The sequence below is a fragment of the Haemorhous mexicanus genome, chromosome 1, assembly GCF_027477595.1.
Source record: "Haemorhous mexicanus isolate bHaeMex1 chromosome 1, bHaeMex1.pri, whole genome shotgun sequence".
In the NCBI taxonomy this organism is placed as follows: Eukaryota; Metazoa; Chordata; class Aves; order Passeriformes; family Fringillidae; genus Haemorhous; species Haemorhous mexicanus.
This window is the reverse complement of record NC_082341.1, coordinates 63,647,289-63,673,820: the sequence shown is the minus strand read 5'-3', so window position 1 is coordinate 63,673,820 and position 26,532 is coordinate 63,647,289. Positions and strand designations below refer to the sequence as shown.

Here is a 26,532-nt window from a genome sequence, read left to right as displayed (position 1 = left end):
GGGGTCTTCTCAAACTACAGGGGTAATAATCACTGTAAAAAATTACATTCTCTCTTTAAGGAACTTGGCTCAGGGCCTATGAGTTTTCACAGGACCTGACTCCTAAACTGAGCTTTAGGATCAGTTCTTATTTTTAGCAAGTTCCAAAGCAAGCTGTTCCTGTGGGCTTTATCAAAGACCATTAAGTAAAAGATATACAAAAATTACTGGTTATTTAAGTACTTTGTTAAAGACAGCTTTACTTCTGGTTAGTACACAGTACACCAATCTTTGATAACCTTTCTCTGACTACTTCCCATTGTGTATTTAAATTACTTGTAGAGTTCCCCCACCTACAATTAATTATTTCAGGCCTTGGAACCCTTCTTAAAAATGCAAAAAGATTTTCTACTGATTTGTTATAATGCCAGCCATTCTAGCCAGAAATTGCAAATGGATCTGTTGTAGTGGTCTGATCCAGCAGTGGGATGAAGGAATTCTGGATTGGAAGATCTAGTGAGGTTAGCATGAAAGGTTACGGTGGTGGTGTGATAGGGCTAGTGTAGATATCCCATATATGTTCCCACTAAGGTAAAATTGGTGCTACATCTGTTTGCAGGGTCCTTTAGGTGTTAAGCCTTTCTTCTTCATCACAACATATTCCAAAGCTTGGTCGTCATTTTCACAGGGAGTTGACTCAAAGCAGATTCACAGGCTGGCATCAGAAATAGTTCATGTTTTAAGGTTCCAAAAGAGTCAGAGGGCTTCAAGCACAGCTTTTCTGTGCTTGAAACTCAAGCCCATGGGATGCTAAAATTCCAGCATATTTACTTTCATTTCTTTTCCTCAAGTCAGGGCCACAACTCAGATTTGGTGTAATAATAAAATCATGACCTAGGACATATTTCTTCCTTTCTAGATACTATAAAAAACTGGAATTATGATGAGGAAAATATATGTACTGCAGTGGTGCTTCAGCTTTTAATCACTAAGGTAACAAGCACTGTCATGAAGTAGTTTTTAATTAGGATACAGTGGTATAAAGTCAACCCCAAAGTTATTCTACACATTTATTAATGCCACCATGGTATGAAAGAAATTATGTGGATTTTTGTCATTCTTTGTTTGGAAAAGGGCTAACAAATCATTTATAAATTAAAAGAATACATGTAAAAAATGTTTATAAATATTTTTCCAGAAGAAATGTACATTTTTAGTTGTTCTTGGTGATGGCAATCACACAGAACAAATAAGGACCCGAAGACAGACCATTTTCAATGTAGATAGCTCATCAGCCCGTAAGAAAACACTTAATCCAAATTTTCTGGCTCAACTTAGTTCAGCAAATGAGTGTTGATTTTACTGTGCTATCAGTTTTTATTTTTCCATTTTACCTGGTCTTTCCAGTAGAAAGACTGTTTTGTGAGATTTGGCCTGTAATGAAGCCCCCTCCACACGTGTGTGAGCATGTTGTCCTTTATTCCAGGGCAGAAATGGCCAGCCTCTGGCATGGGACAACCTAAAGAGTTGACCTGGCTCATTTGGTGTTATCCAATACCCTCTTTTCCAGGGGCTGCCAGGTCAGTGTCATGTATGTGGGAGCACATGTGACGTGTGGAGCAGGAGAGCTCGTAGCTATTAATTACATGACACATTTCTCTCTGACCGGGAGATTGGTGAGACATGGCAGTCTAGGCTCTTGGTAGACCCACGTGACCTCTCAGAAAGGTTTTTACCACCCAAATACTACAACCTGAGATGGATGTGTGATTGATAAATTGTGAAAGGAATGAAACCTGACTGGCTTAGAGAGCCAGATGTCAAATGCAAAACAAAAAAGGCCCCGTGGAAATTACTGTTATTTTTCTTTAGTCTCAGTATAATCAGGGGGTCCTTGATGCGGTATTATGTGAGAAAATTATTCACTAAATGTCTTGGCTTTCAAATTGATAGATTCTTCTTCATACCTATATATATATATATATATATATATATATATCTATATATCTATATATATATATATCTGTACTATGGCAGAATTTGAACAAATGCTCCATTTTGGATTGGAGTGGCTTGGAAATGTTTGTGAAAGTACTTTTGATGGAACAAAAATGTGTAGGCAGTACACTAAAGCTCTTTTTGTCAAAAAAAAAAATCACATAGCTACAAAAACTACCTATGCATGGTATCGACCAGATGGATTTCTGGTCCTGAGGAAAGGGTCCTGTTATCAGGACTAGGGGATTTTTTTTTTAACTCTTATCCTTGTTTTGACATGACTTCACATGTGATTGTAAAGTCATTTCAGTCAGTGTGACTGTGATTTTTCTTATCCGTATGGAAACTATTTTGCAATTCTCACATACAAAATCTTTGATAAGTGCAGATAACAATAATTATCATACAAAAAGGACAGCTGTGAATATCCATTTCTGACACAGATAGTTTTTTCAAAATACAAGAACTTTAATTTGGTGAAATTATGGAAGTAGTGCTGAGAATGACAGGAATTCTTTTCCTTTTTCAGCTCATGTGTCTCTTGTCCAAAGAAATGTTAGTTCATTACTTTTTTTCAGTGAGGAGTGCTTAAGATTCTGTAGCATAATCAGATTTTGTCACAGAACCACAGGGGAAAGCCAGATGTGCAGCTCTTAAGAGCTGGAAAGGAATGAATTGTACTTGGGGGAGTATCTTGTGTGATAAAAGAAAACTGTTGTAGTGCTGTTAAGCTTTAGTACGGAGACATGAAACATCTTAAAATCCAGACCCATCAATTTGTTGTCATCCTGTGGGCTTGTATTTCTCACCCCTGTAGACACCTGGTATATGTTTGCCAGAGGTCATCCTCTGTTTTATTTGCGTTTATCTCATATTTTTGTTACTTCTTCTCCTGATTTGTGTAAGTACTGCATACGATTTTGGATTTTCAGAAGTACAGGTTGGTCAGCAGCATGGTGGCATAAAAGAGATTATTGAGACTGTGCTGGCCTTTCCCTCAGCAGAAGCAGTGACTTGGATAAGGGTTTTTTTACCAGCCCTTGGTGTTCTCCCGCTGTTGAAGTGAGTAAGTTCAAAAGTTACTAGGGCAGGCAGAGACATTGGAATGATGTGGAGGACACCCCTTGTCCCGGAGTCAATTGCTGTCAATACTTGTACTCAGCTAGAAGCAAAAGCAATAGCAAAACATGAGAGAAAGCTGTATTAAAATATTATGGGCTGTGTTCTCACAGACCAGTAGCCTTTTCTAAACAGAGGAAAGTTTAACAATCCTCATTTCTCTGTAAATGCCAGCTGTACCGTGTTTCAGTCTTATGCTTATGCAGTATTTTCACACATGTCCATGTGCAAATTTTTTGTGCACAGAGCTGATACTATTCCTATCAGAATCTTTTAGGCTGGAAAAAGCCTTACAGATCATCAAGTCCAATCACTAACCCAGCCCAACCCAAGCTCACCACTAAACCATGGCCCCACGTGCCACATCCATGCATCTTCTAAATACCTGCGTGGACAGTGACTCAGCCACTTGTCTGGGCAGCCTGTTCCAATGCTTGACAACCTTTTGGGTAAAAACATTTTTCCTAGTGTCCAATTTAATAAGCTACTGTTAGATATTTTTCCTCTTCATTGTCTGTCATGTAGTATTAATGTTGTTACATGCCTTTTAAACCTCTTTCAAGGGAAGTACTTCTTTCTTTCTAACCTTTCCTGTGACCCCCCATAACTACATTTCTGAGTGCTTAAGAAACAGTTATAAGTTTATATTTACATTATCCTCCTAAAATGTGGCTTTTGTCTTCCCATTTCACTGATAAAAATGAAGGAGATGTTTAAAGTGTCTGCTAGAAGGTTAGTCTGGAGAACAGATCTGATGGTGGCCAGTTAAAGATGCTTGGAAATGCATACTTAAAATTATGAAAATTTTGTAGCAGGAATTCAGGCAAGCTGCAATGTTGGCTTTTCAGCATTTAAGACAACAATATCCAGGGGACGATATATCAGAGAACAAGAGGAAATTAGTATCTTTTACTTCGTGGTTAATTCCAGAAGAACTAAATTTCTCCTCATGAGCTAATCCTCAGAATTATCAGATAGAGCCTGATAGAGCACACTGTGTAGCACCCATGTGGGATAAGACTGAGGTCCAGTGGGTACAAATGGTCAGTATTTGAGCATGACAGGGTGCAAGTCCCTGCTCAGGCACTGCAATCCTGTACAACTACAGAGGTTTGGTCAGACCACCCTCTGAATGATACGAAGTCTCTCCTGAGGGTAGATATTTGTTCCAGCCTGCAGATTGGATACTTAAGGCTCTTTGATGTCTTAGACAGAGTGCCAAGGTGCTATCATGATTATCTAGCATAAAATACACTGCAAGCCAAGAAAGGTTTTTCTCATGTAATCTTTCTTGTGGGGAAGGGCTGACGAATCATTTGTGGTGACTGGGGATAGAGAGATTGTGTTAGAGCAGTTAGGCTTGCTAATCACAGAAAGTAACCATTGTTTGGTGTTTCCATGAGAGAGCCCTCCATTAACTGCAGCTGAACTTGACTGAGTGTGAAATTAAAAAGGAGACACAGATTTCCAGACACTCCCTCAGGTGCTCAAAAGTATGCTAACTGGCACTGTGGGAGACCTTCTAAAACAGCTAAGGATACTTAAAGGAAAGGGGCCACAGACAATGTGAAAGGAAAATCTTTGTATTATCACTGAACCCACAAAGTTGGTGAAGATCAGTCACACTGTATTAACTGTTACATTTTAGGCTTACATGAAATGCTTCTTTCTGCCAAGGTCTGGTTCCAGCTGTGCTTGGTGAGCATCTGCACTCCCAGGAACTGGAGGTGTTCAATCCTAGGCAGAAAAGTCTGTAAAAATAAATGTAAGAGAAATTGTCAGGAGACTTCATATTAAGGCATTGTCTAGCTTTAAGAAAATTTTTTTAAAACTTCAACTCGACAGACTTAAAAGATTTTACAGGCTATGTTGGCTTCTGCTGGCAGCTGGAATCTGAATTGTAGAGACCTGATTACTGACTTGCATTGTGGCAATGGAGACACTTCAATCTTCTTTATTTTTTTCTCTCCCTGTAAAATGAGGGAGGCATATAGATCCTACAGATACCTACTGGAATGAAATTTGAAACTCTGGAACCAAGTATCATTGCAAAGTATTTAAAATGCTGGTTTTAAACCGTGTTTATTACCCACGACATTGAAGTGTAAGAAGGGCTGTATCCTTTGTTTCTGAGGTTGTTGTGTTATATAAGTCTCTGTGGAACATTCCATTTTAATGCTTGGTTCTGTAGGAAGAAATGAAAACACCATAAATTCAGGATTATGACATATTCTAGGATTAAGGGGGAGGCTTTAGCCAGGAATATGTACATATATCAGTTTATTCTACTTTGCTGTATGTGAAAGATCTTTGAAATCACTCCTGATTTTGAGAGACAATGTCCCTTGAGTAAAACCAGTATGACTCATTTCACTGTTGATGTGTGAATATCATTCAGTTGTATTGGTGGTTCTTGTGACATGAATATACATTTTCAGATCTAGCTGTTCATTTTAGTGGGGTACTCTTTCTGATGGAAACCTTTTGTGTCTTTGCCTGTAGCTACCATTGACCTCCACATAATTGTCACTGTTGTTTCAAGATTTAAAAGGGAGGCAAAGAGGTGATGGTCTCTGAAAGCTTGTGCTGTAAAAAAAGCATATCATATTTCATTTCATATTCTCACTTGTAGAGCAGAGTTTGAACATTCATATATTGTATTTCTTTCATCATCCAACAAAATAAACTGGGAAAATTGTTGTATTATAAACACAACGTTAAAATTCTTATTTTAAAAAAATCCACCCCACCCCCCCCCCCCCCCCCCCCCCAAGAAAAAAAGTAATCTTAGTGATCCTTTGAAGAAAGAGCAAGCTGGAATCCTATGGAATGGTATCTAATAAGACAGGCTGTGGTATGCACACTGCAAAATGATATCTAGTGTTACTACAAGTTAATGTACATTCTGTAATTCACTGTAATGTATTTTCAAAGCCATGAAGCCTGTGCTAGTGATCTCTAGGAAAAAGATTTGTCTGTTAGCCAGCTAATTACCAGATAAGTGCCCAGAGCAAGTACCTGCCATCTCCTTCATAAAACTGTCCTATGCACAAGGAGATAATCAGTGACAGAGCCCCATCCTGAATTTGTCCACATTGGGCTGCTATGTTCATTCTTCATTTCAAGTCATTGCTTGGGTGACTTGTGATTTTTGAAAAGCAAACTTTTTCTGTTTAGAAGATCTCTCAGTTCTGTTGTGGTTGCCGGTGCTGGCTGGAATGTCCTTTGATTCTGTCATATTGATTGACACCCCACACACCTCATTACAAAAAAAATAAAGCTCAGAACCCAGGCATCACACTGTTTTTTAGAGATGTTGTGTCTGACCTTGAATGACAGGTTATTTTGACAGTGCATTGTTTGTGTAGTGGAACTGTACTGAGTCACTAAGTTTAATAGCAGCACAAAATTAATATATGTAAAAAGAGAGTCAAGTCCTGGCTGGAAGCATTTATAGGTAAATATGAAGAAACAGGGTAAAACAAGTGGGTATAATGAAAACCAGCACAAGACTGTGTTTTAAACATTTTGGAGGTGGTTTTTGGCTTGTGTTTTCTCAGTTGGTTGTTTCTCTTGTTTTTGTTTCTTTTGTTAGTTGAGCTTTTTGGTTGTTTTATTCCTGCTCAAAGTGTACATCACAAAGGAAGTTATTTAATAAGCCCCAGTTGCTCAGCCTTCTGTCTAGCATCTAAGTGCTTTTTGAATTTTGAGGGCTGATTGAGGGAATGATCTGAAAGACTGGGGGAGGAAAAAGAAGTAGGTAGGCAAAGGCCTACCCTTAGGTAAGAACATGGAAGAGAGTGGGGAGATGTCTGCCAAGAAAAACACCAATGCAGCCATACAGTAATGGTGGGAATTTACAGAGAGAAAATTAATTCATTTTATACTCTTAAATAGGAATATTAAAATTTGAATTTAATGTTAATGTAGGAGGAGGAAGTTCCAGATGTGTTTCTGTCTGACATGATGTTACGAATTTGTGTTCCTAGTGGCATCTCTGTTTATTTGAGAGGCTGCATGGTCAGATGATGCAAGAGAGAAATGAGGAGAAGTAGAAGGAAAGGAGAATGGACAGGAGGAGTTATTGTAGTAGTAATCAAGGTAAAAGCTGAGTAGTGAGCAAAGTGTTTTTTTCCATGCTGATCAAAGGACCCAGACAGATCATGCAGGTGTTGCTGGAAAGAGCACAGACTTTGCTGACTTGCTGTGCAGGTCAGGGAAGGCCCTAGTTAAAGGTTGTCTCCATAAAGGATGGCAGCTGGAAGGAACTGTCAGATTTAATGCAGATGAGTTTGAGGTCAGTCAGTCTCTACAGCCTCCCATTACTGCCTGTATAGTTGTATTTGACCATGATCCAGTCTCTAGGAGTATTGGTGACCTGCTTGCACTGGGTCATTTGCAGTGATCTTGCCATAAATGAGGAGCTGGGAACTGTAAGGAGTTCAGGTGTGTATCATGGAGTTGGTCAGTGGCTGGAGCAGCTGGGCTGTGAGGAGAGGCTGAGGCTGAGGCTTGCTCAGGGCTGGGCAGGGGTGGCTTCAGGGGACCCCAGCAGTGGCCTCCCAGTGCCTGCACAGGGAGGGGTTCCTGGACAAGACCGAGCCAAGTGCCTCCCGTTGGCCCATGGGGAGGGATGAGACACTGGGCCTATCTTGGAATGAGAGGTTCAGATGGATATAAAGGGAAGCATTTTCCCATGAATGGGCTCCAGCAGGGGAACAAAGGCACAGAGAGGTTGTGGTGTCCATCACTGGATGTTTTCAAAGCCCAAAAAGGAGAAATAACATGAAATTCCTTTGCAAAAGGACCTGGGTGCTTTATTTTTTTTTTCCTCAAGGTTTCTCACTTTTTAAAATGGGTAAACTCTGCATGTATTGGGAATCAGCGAATTCCTAGGAATGGTGTACAGCTGATAATATCTGACACAAGAATGCTTGTAGACAGCATTTTCTTTTAACAGCATCATACTGGGCATTCATTGGAATACATTATGGCAGGGATGCTTCTTGTAGGAATTACCATGTTAATTCCATTAGGAAAAAAAAATTTTCTGTGCCATTTATTTTGTAATTTAAGATCAGCATTACACATTTGCAGAAGGCTGATAGAATTTTTAAAGTAATAAATCAAAGGAGTTCTCTTAATACCTACAGAACTAAATGTGTCTTCAAGACCTATTCAATGAAACTCAATTTACATATTTTTTGGATGTGTAATCTATGTGACCTTCAGTTACTGTTTGTTTTTTTAAATCTGAAAAATGCCTTTAAAGAGTAATAGCCCAGAGTTTCAAATAGTGCAGCAGGAGATGTAATGCATATTTTAACATGTTTTCTTTAAATTTGTCATACAGACTTGTTGTGCATGATTATGTAAAAGTCCGTGTTTTTAAAGCCAGTAGTGCAAGTGTGTGATGTACTTGGTTGGGCTAAAAAATTCAGAAGTCTAATTTATCTTGAGATATGCTCAGTCAAGAAGTTTTTCACAGCAGTTAGCTAACACTTCAAGCTCTAACAGTGCCCCTGAGCCATAAAAGAAATTTGCATGTAAGAAATGTTTTGAATCTATTAAAACCTCAGCTCAGAGCTAAAGAGTTTCTCTTATGTCTTTGTTGACTAACATGAAGTGAGATCTTACAAAAAGCTAGGCTGTGATCGACAGATGCCAAATCTCAGGTTTTGATGTGATTGTATATTTCTTTCATGCCCAGTGGTTTGCTCTGGGACTGGAGTTTCAGAAAGACAGCAATCAATGGGTCTGTGCAAGAGTACACAAAATATATTACTCCTGGCAGTCGTCAAGGCAGAATTATTCAAAAAATAATCTGAAATGCATTTGATCATACGCTACAAGTTTTAATAATTTATATTATACCTTATTAGCAAAGTCTTGTGTTTACTTTGTGACTGCCAAAACAAGATGAAAGGCTGCCTCCGTGGAAATACAAGATGCTTAGCTCAAAGTCTCTGTCTGTGCATTTCAGTTTGGTAATTTCCCTTCCTTCCCTCATTTTGATTAATAGTATATCATTTTAAATCTTAGAGTACCTTTTCCTTCACTGTGGTCCTATTTAGTGAGAGCAGTGCTTAACAAGTCTACCAAAGAGTTTGTGGCCTATCAAGACTGCAACTAGTACAAACACATATTTTTGAAACTTCTTTACCTTAGGGCTTCCTCCCAGCACTTTTTTGTTAAAAGAGGCTTTGAATTTTGTTCTAAATTCCACTGAAATGAATCATTATGGTAATCTTCCTAACTCTTGCAGCTACAAAAGTGTGATATCTGAACTCAGCTTAAGGAGCTGTTGCACTCTGACTAGTGATTGTATGTGGTGAATGTCACAGCTGTATCAGGTCAGAATATTACAGAAATTACGTAAAGATTTCCTTGGAAAGCTAATGCACTGTGAATATTGTAGCTAGAAACAGAGATACAAATAAGGACTGTTCAAAATTAATCCTTCTGTTAAGTGAGAGTATAGTGAGTGGACAGTGTAAATGCTAATTCAAAAAATTAATTTTTTACCACCACTGAGGTTTTTTACACCAAATGTGCATAGAGTCATATATACAGTGTTTTTCACTAACACAGCTGTTTAGAGGACACTTGTGTGCCTGGAAGAACTGCTTCTATTCTAGACAGGCCCATCACTCTTGTCCAGACTGTGGCAAGGGCCACTCAGCCCTTACTCAGGAGGGAGAGGGTGCAGTGACACCGTCCCTTTAGCAGAGCTCCTCTTCCCCCTGTGGAACTTGTGCCATGTGTCACTGAGCAGCACAACAGACTCTGAGCAAGAGGCATCCACCTGCAGGTGTCTCTGAGTGATTATCCTGGGCTTAAAAGCTCTGTATGAATCTCAGGATGGAGACAAAAAGACTGTTATTTTCTACAGGAGCCTTTCAGTCACAGGGAGCCTGTGACTGAAAGATGCACATTCTGTGATGATAATGAGGGAAAATTTAATGGAAGCCTGTGGTATTACTCATGTGTCAGGCAGAATTTTGGGCCAAACTAGAGAAGAGTGCTTAGAAAACTTGTATCAGATGAATACACTCTTTACTTTCCTTGGAAGGAAATATTTGGCAGGATCACCTGAAGAGGTGTACATTATCAAACAGAAACACAGCATGTTTAGTGGTAAGCTGTGATGTCTTTAAGAAAAGGGTCACTTCAGTTTGCAAATTGAGATATTTTTGTCTTTCTACCAAAAGAATAAAAACCAACAACAACAACAACAACAAAAGCCTAAAAATGGGTTTACTGTATCAGTATGATCATCTCCTTTATTGGAAATATGATGAAGTAAGGAAAAAACAGATTTCACAGCTGTACAGGCTGACTTCGATGAAACGCTACTGGGACAACTCACCAGCAGCGTTCACCACCCCTGGAACTTTGTAAACCTTGCCAAAATCTCTTGTGCCATTCTGTCCTACCAGCAGTATGCAGCACTACCTAATGCATATGCAGTGCATGTTGCAGTAGAGGTGTAAGAAGACAGTATGGTATCCAAAAAAAGCAGTATAGGCATGATCAAAATTATAGCAGTGAAATGAGAGTCTTTAGTTTTATGTTGGAAAACAGAAAAACTGTATAACATAAATGAAATGCCAGTGAAACCACTACTGTAAACTGTGTTACAGAAACATGATTGAATGCATGAAACACTGATGTGCTTAACTGTTAGTGAAGGAGAAAACTTAAAAGAAGTCTCTCAAAACATTTTACAACTCACAGTTCATGTTTGGGGCATTTTGCTGGCTGTCCCTAGTCTTCCTGAGACATGTAGATAGGAACTGAAGCATTGAGGAGGAGGCCCTTTTTATGTGTTTGCCAAGGGACAGCATCTAGTCTTGTATGAGTAAATAACTACTTTTATCATGCAGTGTAGAAATATTTAATTAGGAATCAATAGGCTGATTGTAGACAGCCAAATTTTAAGTCATGATTCAGTGAAAAAGAAATATCAGAAGAAATAAAACTTTAGTTGTACTGATATTTTTACATCCTTATCCATCCTTTAAATCACTTTAGCCTTAGTGTTAATGTACCAACAATACATGTAAAAACAGATCATTACCATAAATTAAGCACCTTACATTAGAGATTTGTGAGACCTACAAAGAAAAGAAATGCTTTATAAATGTCTAGAAAGAATAAATTGCAAAAGAATTTTGATTCATTTGTAAAAAATCCTTACTACTGTGCATTTTCCAGTTTAATCTTCAGGCAAAGCTTAATCAGCTTTGATTTGGGAAGACAAAATAGCTGTGGCCAAGTGCTAAAATTTCAGACACCTTAGAAATTGATTGTAATGAATAACTTAACAACAGTTTTTGATTAAGGGAGCATGTTCTGCACAATATAGACTGACGTTCTGGAGTGCTGCTGTTACTGTGCCTCACACTGTGGAGAATTACACCCCTGTGTGCTTACCTGTTTCCTTTCCTCTGTTTACCCAGTTGACATTCTTCTAGGTGCTTTTGTGTGAGAAGTCATCCTCATTTCATAGTTCACTTGATCAGTAACCCTTTGCCTGTGTGAACTGGGATCTAAGTCAGCAATAACTCAGTTGTTAGAACAGCACTTACTCCAGGCTGTCATTTGCCCCTTTGATGCTTACTCACCTAACCAGTAGTAATCGCTATTTTCCTTCTACAATTACTATAATGGAGCTGAGTGCTGAAATGGAAAACAGGAGGCAGTTACAGAAGGTTTGAATTGTGCTGTCACACTTTCATGGGCAGGCACCTTTCTTGGAGCTTTGATATTCATTTGAGTTTGCCCAGAAATATGTTTGGTAAAAGACAGAGCGGGCATCTGGTCTGTATTTTCATGTGGCCCTGTTTCAGCTTCTTGGAAATACAAGGTTATCCATATAGGTACTTTCTGGGTTCCTGCTTTATTTTATACAAAATGTGAAAGAGAAAAAAATAAAATGGTTTAATCAAAAATCTTTTTTTAACTGGAAAATTTCAAACCAATTAAAAATCCAGCTGAACTCAACTGACTTCCCAAGAGATTATTCAAATAGAGGGGGGAAAACAGAAATGATCAACAGAAATATTGCATCTTATGATGCAGCATTGTTACACCTTTGTTTAATTCCACCTTTACCACTTACACCTCTTGTAAATGTCATCAGAGTTTCATTGAATATTTTTCCTTTTGAGTATCTACAATGCTGAACTGAATAAGGAGAAAAGAGAGAAAAGAATCTTTTATTCTTTTCACTTGGATTTTCTGCTGAAATGGTGATGCAACATCTGTAACTTGTGCTGCAGTTAAAAGACATCATATTCTTGGGGATCTTGGTGCTTGCAGTCAGGTTGGGAATGGTAATGGCAGGCACAGCAGGGAACTGGGATTCAATATGCTGGATGAGAAGGTGAGTGTTTTAGCACAGCTGCCTCCTGAGGGTCAGGGGAAAGGAAAAGCCCTTTGGGAGGATTTTCAAGCACCACTGAGCTGGCGCACCAGGAGTCAATGATTGACTTTAGAAGATCCCTGCTGTGCAAAGGATTGAGTGCTGGGGTCCCCTTTATCACTGGTTAGACATTTCTTTTGGAGAAGCTAAAAATCAGAAAGTAGTGAGATAGCAGCGAAACAAATTAAAAAATAACCATCAAACAGCTGTCCCTGATGGCAGTGAGGTCTGGAGATTTGTTACTGTTGCTAACAGCTGCATTGACTTGGCAGTTAATTTCATTAGAAATACTGATTTTGTATGGCATTTATAAGATTCCTGTACGAAAACCTGATGACCTGGTGATGATGCAGTGCAGGTTGAATTGTTGGTCTTGAAAAGGACATTAATTTGAACCTCAGTACAAAGAAGAGAGTGTATTTGGTATGTACTATCAGAAAGACAGAACACAATTTCAATCCTAATGTGTGCATTTCTTCACAGGAGTTCCGACGGTCGGCACAGAACGGCACAAAGTGGAAAGCTCAGCCTTCTGCTGAGATCCCAGTGAAAACACAGCTCAGCTCCTGGATGGCTTTGCAGCTGCCATGGCAACAAGAGGGAGGTGGACTGAAGATCCTGTCTGTCAGCCTGGCTCTATTGGCAGTTCTTGTTATGTTTTACTATGGAGGAATGAAAACAGAACTGTGAACTGAATGGGGCTTTTATAAAAACAATGAAACTGCTGTTCAAAATCTTCAAAGGAAACCCTTTTACCAACAAATCTTTTTTTATTTTAGAAAAAAAAGCTAATATAAATTGGGCAATAATTTGTACTCACTCTATGCCTTTCCTGTCATTCAAAGGAGAGAACGTCAGTAAGCTGTGGGAAGGCCTATCTTGCCAAAACCTGAGATCCTTGGTTGGTAGAACAGGCTGTTGCATCTTTCCTTTTCTTTTTTTCCTGAAATGATTAAATGTTTGCATTACATGCTCTTTTCACATTTGCTGTATCAGGTAAAATTGCATTAAGTTTATAAGGAATCTTTCTATTGAGTGATATTGGTCATCTTTTATCAGTAGATTATTTAAAGCTTTCCTAAAGATTTTGCTTGATGCAGTGTGATCGTTTGGTATCTGTCTTTTTATATTAGAATGAACACTGCAAGACCATTAAAGTTTGTTATTTGTTGCTATTTATTTTTCTGTCATGTCTGAAAGAGTTTTTGCCCGCTATCTTGCATCTCTCAACTTCACAATGAGTTATTAGGCTTTTTTTAATACAAGAAGAATTATTTTTTCAGTAGAAATAGTTCTAAAGGTGTTGGGGTTTTATAATTGAATGGGAAGATGTTGTTCTGGTGATAGAGTTCTGTTAAAAGATGGATTTAATATAGTCTGTAGATTTTATACAATCTTTAGAGAGCTGTCTGGGAATCTCCTAGCTTTGCATTGGCTCAGTAAAACAATTATTGCTCTGTTAGAGGTTGCATTTAACACAATGAAAATTTCTAATTACTCAATTCAAGCCATTTTGTCATGACAGGATCTCCACACATCCTGTGAGTGTGCTGGTGAGTCAGGGACTGGACTGTGTGCCCAGTTCTTCCAGCACCTGACCTCATCATATTGTTGGTTTGTTCATGCCTTGTCACCTTTCTGAATCTTCATCCAAACTTCCACTTGCAGAGATTGTTTCAAATCATAACACAGGCACTGTTGAGGGGTTTTTTAGTGTTTGTGTCACATCCAGGTGGAGCTGAGCTGTCTTACATGGCTGTTGTGGTTTAACCCCCGCAGGCAGCTGAGATGCTTGCTCACTCCCCTGCAGTGGGGTGGGAACAAGAATCAGAAGGGTAAAAGTGATAAAACTTAGGGGTTGAGGTAAAGACACTTAGATAGGTGAAGCAAAAGCTGTGCATGCAAGCAAGGCAAACCAAGTAAATAAATCATTCATTACTTTGACAGGCAGGTGCTCAGACATTCCCAGAAATGCAGAAGAGGCCTTGATGCTGTGTGAGCCCTCCTCAGCAGCAGAAAATCCAAAACATAGCCCCATACCAGTTGCTGTGAAGAAAATTAACTATATCCCAGCCAAAACCAGTACATTGTCTCTACAGTGCAGAGGAATAATCATCCCCTAGTAAGAGAGCTTGTACTTTATAAATTGGGGATTTGAAATAATTACGGACAATTAACCAGGAAGCTCCACCATGATGCTTTCAGCACAGCCTGTAAATTATAACAACAGATGTTACTGTCTTTAGGAAATCAGGTGTGTGATCAATCAAAAATAGAATTTTTTATAGCAACCACTGAAGGTCAAAAGCCAAGACTCAAAATCCACAAGTTTTAAAAGAAAAAATAAAAAAAACAACAAAACAAAAACATGCCCTTAATTTTCTTGTGTTTGTTGGCATGCTTTTTTTGTCAGGCTTTTCTGTACAACAAGGAATATATAATAATCAGTAAGTTACTTTTTTAACAAATCTGAAAAATTCTCAGAAAAAACTCACCAACATGACTCTGGGCGTTGAAATTTTCAGGAAAGTACCACAGATTGCAAGATTCTCAGGAAAACTGTGGATTGGCAAAATCATTATATCCGAGCCAAATTTTCGCATGTGATGGGAATAATCTATGCAGATATGTTGTGTGCCTCTAGCATTATCTCTGTCAGCCACTCTAGCTTATCTAATCGTGGCAATTACAGACTCATTGCATCAGCTATTACAGAGATTTACCAAGCTTGTGATTTAGATTCTGTGCATCGTTGACTTTAATGGGACCAGCTTATTTTCTCAGAAATAGTGCAATATACTGAAAGAGGCCAAAGAAGACTTTGTAAATGACATTGCCTGCAGTATATTCTTAAACTGAGCTTTAATCTTGTCACCTTTCTGAATCTTCATCCAAACTTCCACTTGCAGAGACTGTTTAAAATCACAAAGTAGGAAGTGTTGTTTATCACATGTTTTGTTGCCTTCCTTTAGATTTTGAGAGAGGTTTTTGACACTTTGTGTTGTAGAGCAGCATTGTGTTTGTCATTGCGTTCTGGTTATGTACAAATAAAGCTTCCAAAGCCACTGAGCTGAGCAAAACAGTTCTGGTCAAACAGCTCACCTGGACCAAGCCTGGACTGCCTGCGGCTACTGGTGCAGCTTGGGAAACCTCAGTGAGTGTGGAGTGAGCTGTACAAGTACATCCTCCTCATGAACGAGTTAACCTGACCATCTGATCTGTGATTTTTGATCCTGTTTGGCTCCCTGAATCCCCTAAGTACCCTGCCAGGCAGCATTTTTAATTTTTACATCAACATTATGCTCGAGACCTATTTCCAAGTATTCCCTCTTTGCAAGCCATCAGGGTGGGTGAGAAATCTGCTGCACCCCAGCTTAACAAGGTCATTGCAGGAAAAGTTACCTCATAGTCAATTGATCCCGCTTTCACACATGCTGAACACTCTCATCACTAGAGAATGTGTCTGCTAATAAGCAATCTACGTTCAATGACCTTTTGTCTGAGAAAAAAAGAATATAATTTCCATTTGATACCAGGAAAGCCTCAACTATTTAAGTGTTTGTGGTAGCTCTGAGTTCTCTTGGCTGTTTGCAGTGAGGAATCTTACAAACCACGGAACCCTGAGCAGCAAAGACATCTTAAATCTATTGTGATCAGCATTAAGTACACACATTTTATTGTCTACTCGAGCATTGTATGCTGGAGGACTTTGTCATTTAGTCTTTTCATTGCAGCTTTCTAGTAATACTTGTTTAGAAAAAGAGTATGATATAGAAGAAGTGTTTTATGTAAAGCTTGTTCTATAAAGCAAGATAAAGAAGAAAAGGTGCTTTTTGAGGAGACTCACCTTTGTTACATCATTCCTTGCACATCTCTGAACATCTGACAGCTACTGTTAATCTAGTTTCACTTCCCAGTTCAACTTCCCATATAGAAAGCTGGAGTGATTTTTGAATAACAGCAAATAATATCAGAAGTGGCAGCAAGTGGCAACTCTGACACTGAGCTTAGCTGTGGCCATTACCCAGAATCCTCCTGCTCTTCTTGAGAAGCAATTACAATTTCACAGGTTGGAATTAAAATTCCCTGCAGTATGCAGGAGAGTAACTGAAACTGTCAAAGTGATTTCAAGCTGCTAATCTCTCCCTGCTCCAAGAGTGAAAATAGAGCCCCTCTTACCCAGGCGCAGATCTGACAACTTAAAAACTCCAGCCTTCCACTTCACTTAAATACATATGGAGAGTGGCTTGATCTGCTCACAGAGGATATCTGTAAAGATGTTATGTCTATGAACATTTGTGTGTTATTAACAAGTCTATCTTTTTTAACTTTAAGACGTGTAACTTCAGGGACTAAGACAAATATAAAAGAAGTCTTTTGCAAGAGCTCTGACAGTTTGGAAGAACGAGTAGGCATGTGCCTGTTTGTGTGAGGCTTATTAAAATCTTTATTTATGTCTTCTCAAACATGTATTTTTTGCTAGAAAAATTGCTTGCAAATTTCCCAGATTTTATTTTCACAGTTTTATATCCCACATTATATTTTGTGTGCACTTTGGTTGATTGTATAGATAGAAACAGAGAGCATTTAGAAACTAAAAAGCAGAGGGAAAAAATGAGGGGCTGTAAAACTAGGGTGCAAAATGAAAAATATTTGTGCAAAAGCTGCAAAGCATGTTTGGTCTAGGAGACATGGACCACAGAGTTAGGAATTGGCTGCAGAATACCATTGGACTTGTTCACAGGCAGGGTTCATCCACTAGATAATTAAAATCAGAGTCATTGCTGGAAAGTGTTTGTGCAAATATCATTAAATGTCTTTTAGTTCCATATTTGATTTATGCATGCTCTTAACATTCAAGTGAATGCTTTTTTCCTTTAAATGAAAGTTCTTCAGTTGATAGAAGGGAGATGAATTATGAATAGTCTATTTTCATTTTAAAGAAGCCCAATACCATTTAAAAAAATCATGTCACTGCAACTGCTGGTATCCCAGAGGCCCCATTTGGGAAGTTGTGGTTATGGATTTGGATCATTACTGTTGTCCAGTCATGTCCCATGAACGGGGAAAGAGTAATATTTGAGTATCCTTTCAACAATATTTTGTTGGAAAATATTTAGCAATTATAGCCATTCTTCTTAAAAAGTGGTCTTAACATGATGTTTTATAGAGGACAATCTGCCCTGCATGGTTTGCTTAATGCTGGTTGTAGGTAATGGGGTGAATTTCCATGTTGGTGGCCAGAGTGTGATGCAGATTTGTGCCCACAACTTGCATACTTTAAATGCCCCATCTGTCTTTGAGTGTGAAAACAGCATAGTTGTGCTTAAGTGAGCATAAAATATTGTGTCTACTCTCTTCCTGGGTGGTGTTTGTGGTGAGTGATGTACAAATGTTAGTGGGTTACAGATTACAGGAGAAGCTTGGATATGATACAACACACCAAAAAAGGGCCATGATTGTTTGGCACATAGTAAGAGTTGCAGATCTGAGAGAAATTAATGTGATGAAATCATGACATGATGGGAAATTTGACTTCTCATGGTTAGGATATCGTTTCAGTATAATCTGAAAAATGAAATGTTAATGGTGCTAGGAAGGCTTTGTTGCACAGACACCCTTCCCAACTGCTCATAACTTGGGTTCCTGTGCTGTGTTGGAGCAGTCTGTTCCACCACACTGCTACCACAGCCAGAGAAGCGCTCACCTGGCCCCTGGCTGTGAGCTGGGCACACACAGTGTCCTGGAGGAGGGCATCCCAGCTCTGTCTCCTCTCACCCTGCTTCTCAGTGGGTGTACTTCTTGTCAGTACATTTCTTGCTGCTTGGTAGGGGAGATGGGTAAACTGTGGCCAGCTAAGAAACTTGCTCAGTCCAGTGGCATGCAGTAAATAATGCACACTCTTTAGGGGTTGAAAGCTTCAGCTTTTTGTTTGGGTTTCAAGTACCTCCATTCCACTGCGAGCCTGCATTCTCTCTTACCCTTTCCCCCAGCTGCCTCAGCTAAGCTATCAGCACCTCGTTTTGTTTTGTGGAAGATGACATGTCTTCAGAAGGTAAGTATTAGTCTGAGTAAGGTGGCTTCTTCCCTGAAAACAAGAATGCTGCTTCTCCAGTGGAGCTCATTTGCCAGAGGTATCAGTGCTTGGAATCCATTGTGTTGCAGTGTCTGTTCTTCAGCTGTGTGTTGTCTGTCTGCCAGAGCGTTTGGGTTATGTCAGAAACTCCCTTTTGCTAATAAGCAGGATTAAAAGGCCTCTTCTGCTGTGCTGTATTAGTTTTGAACTTGCAAACCCCAGAAATGCTGTAATTCAGAGCAAGAGATAAAACACATCATTGATGTTGGCTGAACATATTAAATTTGATATCCACTAGTGGCTTTATGAGCTATAAAAGCCAATATCTAGAAATCACCAACTACAAGAAGTCTATACAGGAGATTACAAAGGGCTGTGTGTGACATGGCCTGCAGAGTGCAGGAGGAAACAAGAGAGCACGTTACCAAGTCAGCTGTGCAGATAACTAGTGGCAGAGAGAAAGATGTTCACACTCAAGGGACAGCTTAATCTCCAAGTATTATGGTAATATTAAGGAAATTTAGAAAAGACAGATAGCAGCTTGGACATGCTGCAGCAACATTATTTTGCTTCTGTCCTGCTCGGATTTAGTAGGGGAAGAGGGCAGTCTGAATAACACTCTCCAGCAGAAGGATAAAACAGAGCCTAACAGCAGATAGCAGCTCTGGATCTGTGAGAATGAAATTATTTAGAACAAATATGCACTTCCATATCTCCTCCCTGTGCTGCTCTGAAGGGACACCTTGTTTTGATTTGGTTTTATTTGGCATTTTTTTCCGGAAACACGTATTCAGGTTCCCAAACCTTTTTTATTGTATCTGACTGAAATAATACTGAAAGAAAATCACTTATGCTTCAGGTTTTAAGATCAGACTTGTTTGCATTCTTTTGCATGTCCTGTGAGCCTGCATCAACCAGCATCTTACTTGTAGAAGGGATAGGATTAATTTTTGTATTGATTTGAACTTAATCTGGAAGTTTTCAGTTGGTCTGTGAAGTACTACCAGGGGTATCAAGAAAATTAAGCCTAGCTGGCAACCAATTTAATATATTTACTGTCTCTATCTACAGATTTGCTAGTATTACATACTAAAAATTGTTGAAGTTAACTAATCTAAATCCACTGATAAATTCTCTGTTTCTTCCAATTTATAGTGTCGTTAAAGTCAGACACAGAGCTGATTTGATAGCTTTGCCCCAGCATATAAGCATATATCTGCTGTAAGAATTACTGCTGCAGGACATTGTTATCCACTGCTTTCACCACATCCTCTGCAACATCTGCAGTGCAAGAAGAAAAGCAAATGATAATCAGCACACAAGAGGCAGTTCCTAAACTTTGTAAAGAAGTAACTGTCTTGAGCCTCCACACAAATACTCATGAAAGGATGTGGTAAATTGTAGGTTCTGAGTTCAGAAAATTCCAATAAGAAGTTTTATACGAAGTTTTATAAGAAGTTTTCCTGCCATGATAGAAGAAGGACGGAGGACCTCATCTCTTCTGTGACTGTGTAGCAGCAGTCACCTACCACTGCAGAGGTAGGTGGGCCCTATGTATTATGCACACGCTGTATGTAAAACAGCAGCAGAGCTTCCAGGGCCAGCCCTTTGTCATCTGTGCTCCTTTCCAAAGTCTTTGAAAGCCGTTTACTCACCATGTGTCCTGCAGGACCCTTGTATTTCTGATGTCCTTTAATGAGCTCGGAAGCTCTTGTGAGTGTGTTCTGCAGAGATCCAGGATTGCAGCTCCAGCTTTCGGAATCACAGAAGGCAGAATGAGCTATTCCGGTCTTTCACATCCAAGTTGTTGTCGTAAGAGGGTTCAACAGTATATTTCCTGTTCTTGCTGCAGACACTGCTGCAAAAGTTGAGTCATCAGCATATAAATACTTTCTTGGCCTCAGAATATCTGATTTTTTTTGTGTGTATGTTGATTGGCTGCCCATTTAATTTCTCTTTCCACACTTACTGACTCATCTAAGAATAATGAAATTGGGTTGCTGCCAATCATACTTCATATTGCTTCAAATGTAGGAATGCTAAGGCAACTCATAAATACTATCTTATCTGCCAGGAAATCCATGAAACCAAATTTCAAGTCATTCCCATTCACAGCAGTAGCTTGAGCAAAAGACCTGGAATAGTGTTGGTAATAAAGTCTGGTTCTGTGGACAGTCTTGTGCTGTGCTCTCTTTTCATGTGCTTGTGAGCAAAGAAATTAAACGAAAGTCTGCTTCATGAAGAGAACAGGTTTTATTCTGTTTTCTTGAAATGTTTATCAATCTGTCCAAACTCACTTGACAGGTAGAATTGACAAGGTCTCCTTGCTTTAAAAAAATGACAGTTCACTAACTAGTCTGATTTTTTAATTGTCAGAGTTCAGTTATCTAGACATGCTATTCGTCTTTCAGGCAGTAGGAACAAGCTGGTGTGATGGCCAAAGAACACATAAAACTTCTCTTTTCTCAGACACTTCATAGCTGGTTGGAAAGCAAAAGTTTTGGCCTTATGGAAGAGGAATGCTATAGACAGTTCTTTCCATGCTTTGTAATTGTCAATATGGGACAAGTTTTAAATAATACCAAGACCTAAGCAAAGGAAAAATTTTAAATAAATTACTCTATTCTGGTGTGCCATATGGTTTTAAATTAAACTACAGTTTAACAGTTACATCCATTAAAAGTCCAATGATGGTATTTTGCTCACTTTTTCTCTCTTTTTATTTTTAAATGTTATGTTTCCTTATAGTTCTTGGCAGATTAAACATTTTCATTTCAAAATAGAATGGCTGTAACTCACATGGTGCTCTTACAAATGCGAATTTTGAGTCTCAATAGTTTCTATAGGCTGAAACTAATTTCCCAGAAAGGAGGATCAATGTGGCAGCCTCAGGAAGTGAGTACAGTGGCCCAAAGAGATTTAAAGCTAAGATGCTGCCTTTCTGTCCTACATCCTTCTATTGACAGCTCTTGCTTGCACCAGCAGTTCTGCCATGAGACTCCTGAAGGGAAGTGTGGGGGGCTCTCTGACTGCAGCAGTGTTTTGGTGGGGCTCATTTTGGGATGGCTCGTGTTGCTGTGAGCATCTTTGCAAGGCAAGGGCTGGTTTACCTTGCCTTGAACTGTCAGAGAGGACTGTGTGTGTCTTACAAGCTGAAGTGTCTCTTGCTGGTAGAGCTGTGGAAAGGTCCTTACTCCACCACTTTATTTCCATTCTCGTGTTGCAGAGGCCACTGACACGCCATACGTGACTGGAAACACATCTCTGTTGGGCAAGCACTGTGCAGCAGAGCCAGAAACTTGTGGTTTGAACACCTCCACATGGCTCTGAAGCTGTAAGGTGAGGTGTGCTCAGGAATTACAGAGCCCAGGTCACAGCACATAGGGCAGGCAGGATGTTGCTAAATGATAGGGTCTACTGCAGGGATGTTCCTGATCAGCTCAGGATTAGTGCATCATAAAGGACATACAAAGTTGCTGTCAACCTGTCCTCTCCCTTAGGCTAGTAACTCCTTTTTGATATACAGAGGTGCATATCTAATACAACTCCTTTCCTTTCCTTTCCTTTCCTTTCCTTTCCTTTCCTTTCCTTTCCTTTCCTTTCCTTTCCTTTCCTTTCCTTTCCTTTCCTTTCCTTTCCTTTCCTTTCCTTTCCTTTCCTTTCCTTTCCTTTCCTTTCCTTTCCTTTCCTTTCCTTTCCTTTCCTTTCCTTTCCTTTCCTTTCCTTTCCTTTCCTTTCCTTTCCTTTCCTTTTTCCTTTTTCCTTTTTCCTTTTTCCTTTTTCCTTTTTCCTTTTTCCTTTTTCCTTTTTCCTTTTTCCTTTTTCCTTTTTCCTTTTTCCTTTTTCCTTTTTCCTTTTTCCTTTTTCCTTTTTCCTTTTTTCCTTTTCTTTTTTCCTTTTTCTTTCTAATAGGAGTTCAATTTGCTGGTGGCCTCCAGGAAGTGCTGTTGATGTGGGTAGAACACGCTTCATCTTTCATGATTCCCAGTCTGTCTCTTTTGTTAACCGTAGATATCAGTTTTAAAAACAGCTGGCATGAGAGTGGGTGGTTTTGGTTGTTTATGGTTTTAGGGATTCTTTTCTCTTGTTGCTTACTTTCCTGATGCACAGGCTGCTAAATTTCTATTTGTTAAGGAAGTTCAAAGGAGGAAGAAGTAAGTTCTGCGTCATTTCAGTTTGCCTTTGTGCTTAGATCTGGTCAGAGCCAGCCAAACTCTAGGCAGTCAGCAATGTGAGCAAACATAAAGCAGATATCTAGAAAAGGACTGGGAGCTTTAAAGTCACATTAAGAGTTTGTTATAAACTTCTGCTTTGAAGACTTGCAGTATGACACATGAAAAAAATGCTAACTTCCATTAAAGGCTCTCATGAGATTTGTTACCAAATGTTAGCAAAAATTCAGCAGAACATTTCAAGGGGTACAATCCAGAGGTTCTTATCATGCATTTGATGAAAATGTCTTTAAATAGCCTAATTAGTGTAAAGGAGGAAACACTGTACTTGCACCAGATTGATATTAAATGCAAATTTGTTTTGTGCGAGCATGTGGGAAAACAATGACTTGTAGTGAGAGCTTCATGGAAATAATGAGAACAGAAATGGTCTTTGCTTGACAGTCTGTCCAGGGGAAAGCAAATGATTAGATGTTTACATTGTGAAACAACAGGAAAAAAATAGCAGTTTATTATCAGTATTCTAAATGGAGTACTATGGGTATTCTACTGTTTCTCACAATATTTGGTTTTTGCAAGTGTTTCCCCTGGATTGGCTTGCATTCACTAACGGGTATATGCACTGCTCCTATATGTACTCTTATATACATTTGTCTTTCTCCTGTTCATTCTGTAGCCAGTGGTTGGAGAAGGGCTGTGTGAGTTTAGAAAGAGGAAAATAAGGTTTAATCAGCAGCACTGTGTCTTTTTCTAAAGGCTCTGAAATTCAGTCATTTGAAACAAATGCCCTGTTTGGGGCCAGCTATGGGAGAGAGCTGTCTCCCCTGCCCAGGCCTGCTTGCAAGACAAATGGCTCCATTGTTTCTGTGGTGTGCAAATATCACCGGTCCTGGGAGGTCAGGATTGCACACACACACTGAGTGGGTGCTTAAAGGACTTGGATGAAATACACATAGAAGATTTCCAAGATAAGGAGTCAGTAATGGCAAGACTTGTGTACTCTCTAGCTGTGTTTTGGTGGTACAGTAAAAACACAAAGCACTGAGCTTGTGTAAACTTACTCATTCTGCTGGATCAAAATATGTCAAGCTGCTTTCTACCAGTAGGCTTGGTGCCAGATAAGGTATCATTTTTCCCTCCACAGCCAGCCTAAAAAGCTGAGGCTGCCATGAGCCTTCTATCTTTTACAGAAATGCAGCGGTGTCCTTGTGCCCGGCGCTGTCCCCGCGTGCTGGGGCTGACCTGGTGTTCCTGGTGTTCCTGGGTGTGGGGGCACAGGCTGGGGGACATGGGGACAGCACATGGCTGAGGCTGGGCTGGGGTGCAGCTGGGCTGGGGAGGCTTTCCAGAGGACTGTACAGCTCTGCAGGAGTCTGGGCCTAGAGTGAGGCTGAAGGTAAGCCGTGGAGGAGCGTATGGATTTTTAATTTGAGAGCTATAAAGATGATTTTTATTTCCATTTTAAAAGCAGGAAATGTCATAGGAATAAGGGCTTATCTAGCAGCCAGCAAGCTGATCAGATATTACAAAAAGGCACAGCAGTGCTGGTGAGCTGGTGATCTTTGCTTTGGCTGCTGCTGCTGGTGCTCTGCATTAGGCTGAAACAGTTCCTCACAGAAGATCAATGGTTATGGAATTTTGGCAGACTTCTAAGTTACTTATGTTCCAAATAGAAAATGAAAAATCTTCCTGATGTATTTTACAACGCTGCCTGTTGCTCTGACCATGTACTTTGTGGTGCAGCTTTGTGCTGTCTTTGAATTACACAGATGGCTTCTGCTGTGTAGTGTCCTTCATAATTAGCTGCCCTCGAACTGGAGCAAAACCGTGCTAAGTTGTTTGGCATCTTAAAATGCCATATAACCACCTAAGATTTTGGAAGGACAGTCTCCACAGCTCACCCCCTGCCCTTAGTCTTAGGAGGAGAAATACTTCTCTCTGTTGTCCTGCATCTTTTGCAGTGGGAATTCCCCCTTCAGCTGTGTCTACTAGAAATGGCACTTTGCCAATATCTGGGACCATTATTGGCTTTTATATTGCAGACAATGAAAAATCACTCACAAACAGCATTGTTATGATGGTTGCTTGGTATGTGTGTAGAACACAGCTGGGTGAGTTCTAGTGACATGTCAGTGTCTGCACTCAGCCTGAGACTCTATAGAAAGTGGTTGTGGTGGGGGATCCTTGTCAGAATGAGACAATCCTGATGACAGGACTGAGTGAGCTCTTTGAATTCCACTGCAGAAAAGTGGTTTTGAGGACCTGCTTTTCCCTTATTTGGAAACAGCATTTATCTGACTCAAGGATTCCTACCTTGACTGCAACCCTGGGGTAGAGAGGGAGCACCAGAACTGTATGCAGAGTTAAATTTTTTAAATGCTAATTTATCTATATTTTTAGATACCTTGCTGATCTCATATTTCTTTAGCTCACCAGAAAGGGCATATTTTCTTAATTCTTCTTTGAATTATGGGCATAATTTCATAATTCTTCTTTGAATGCAGATATGCATTGGAGTATAGAATTCTTTCCAATGCATGTTTTGAGTGAAAGATTAAATCCTTCTCTCCCTATAATTTTATCACTCCTGTCATTTTAATTTATAAGGGTCACTGCAGACAGATTTTTTTTTTCCTAAGGTGGGTTTTCTGGCCTTTTCTTAAGAGCTTGGAGGAAGGAGAAAAACAATTGATGTAAGAGAATGATTTTCATTCCAGTAATGTTGGTTCTCTTGGCTAATAAGAAGAGCTTATTTCTTTGTTTACTTGGAAAGAATGAATATCAACACATAAACAATCAGCTGGGAACTAGATTTCCAGGAGGAAGAATTTTCCTAGTCACTTTTCTCTTAATTCAAAGCAATATCTTTTAAAATTGATGTAACTCACAGCCTTATGATGATCACATTGCTTTCCCCTAGGAGTAAACACAGACAAAAGTACCTGCTTAGTTTCCAAACTAGAGGAGTGTTGTTGCCTCAGGTACTCATATTCCTATAGAAAAAAGCTTTCCACAGCTCCTGTAGCTGTACATACTGAATGTATCAGTGTACCTGGGGAGTTCCATGCCAACTTTGCGAAGTACCACAAACTCTTCTTCAGAAAGACATGGAAAAACAATTTACTGAACAAGCCTCCCAAAAGTGCTTTTTTTCAGACAGTCTTTCACCTAGCTAAAGTACACAGGCCTGATGTGCTGTAGCTGGCAGAAACTAACCACATCATATAATTTCTGAGCTAGTTTTGCCCTTCTTTTCACTCTTGGAAAGAAATGTAGCCTAGCAGAACAACAGGGTTGATCCTTTCCTCAAACCCCATTGCAGTGCAATACCGAAACCTCCTTCTGGAAAACCCTCAGGGGCTAATACTGCAAGTCCACATTTCAGAATTTGCAAAACCTAATGCATTTGTTACAAACATCCCACAGAATCTGAGTTCCCAGGGACAATCACTGTCCTTCACAGCTCAGGGATTTTGTAATACTCAACAGTGAGAGATTTGTCCAGTAGGAAGGCCAGGGCCACTAGTCACGGACATCATCTGCAGCATTATCTCTCTTAGCAACATAACTTTGTTTTTAATGTTATATTGGGAAGTGTATTGCTTCCATTATGCATAAGTTCTCAAATGCTTTTATCAAGTACTTCAGATGTTCCAGATTGCAAGCATATTTTTGGGCTATGTACTTCTATTGGCTTGTTTCTTTATCATAGTTTCATAACACTGGAAATAGAGAAGCAGATTCATCTTCCTCAAACTGCT

General features: G+C 39.5%; 1 protein-coding gene and 1 long non-coding RNA gene across 3 annotated transcripts in view; one reads left to right on the top strand and one right to left on the bottom strand.

Annotated features, from left to right (window-relative positions):
• The window catches only part of CDKAL1 (CDK5 regulatory subunit associated protein 1 like 1), a 383,156-nt gene extending 369,454 nt beyond the window's left edge, over nucleotides 1-13,702 (top strand). For both annotated transcript variants that reach the window (XM_059851463.1, XM_059851471.1), the window contains one exon: nucleotides 13,007-13,702. In XM_059851463.1, the coding sequence (XP_059707446.1) occupies nucleotides 13,007-13,213 (207 nt within the window). In that variant the 3' untranslated portion in view covers nucleotides 13,214-13,702. The remainder of the gene's footprint in view (nucleotides 1-13,006) is intronic.
• A 454-nt stretch (nucleotides 13,703-14,156) lies between these two features.
• Nucleotides 14,157-20,639, bottom strand: LOC132329886 (uncharacterized). Its single transcript, XR_009487203.1, has 2 exons — nucleotides 20,255-20,639; nucleotides 14,157-18,826 (listed from the first exon to the last, which is right to left on the bottom strand). It is a non-coding gene; the product is annotated as an uncharacterized LOC132329886 (long non-coding RNA).
• Nucleotides 20,640-26,532: the final 5,893 nt, after the last annotated feature.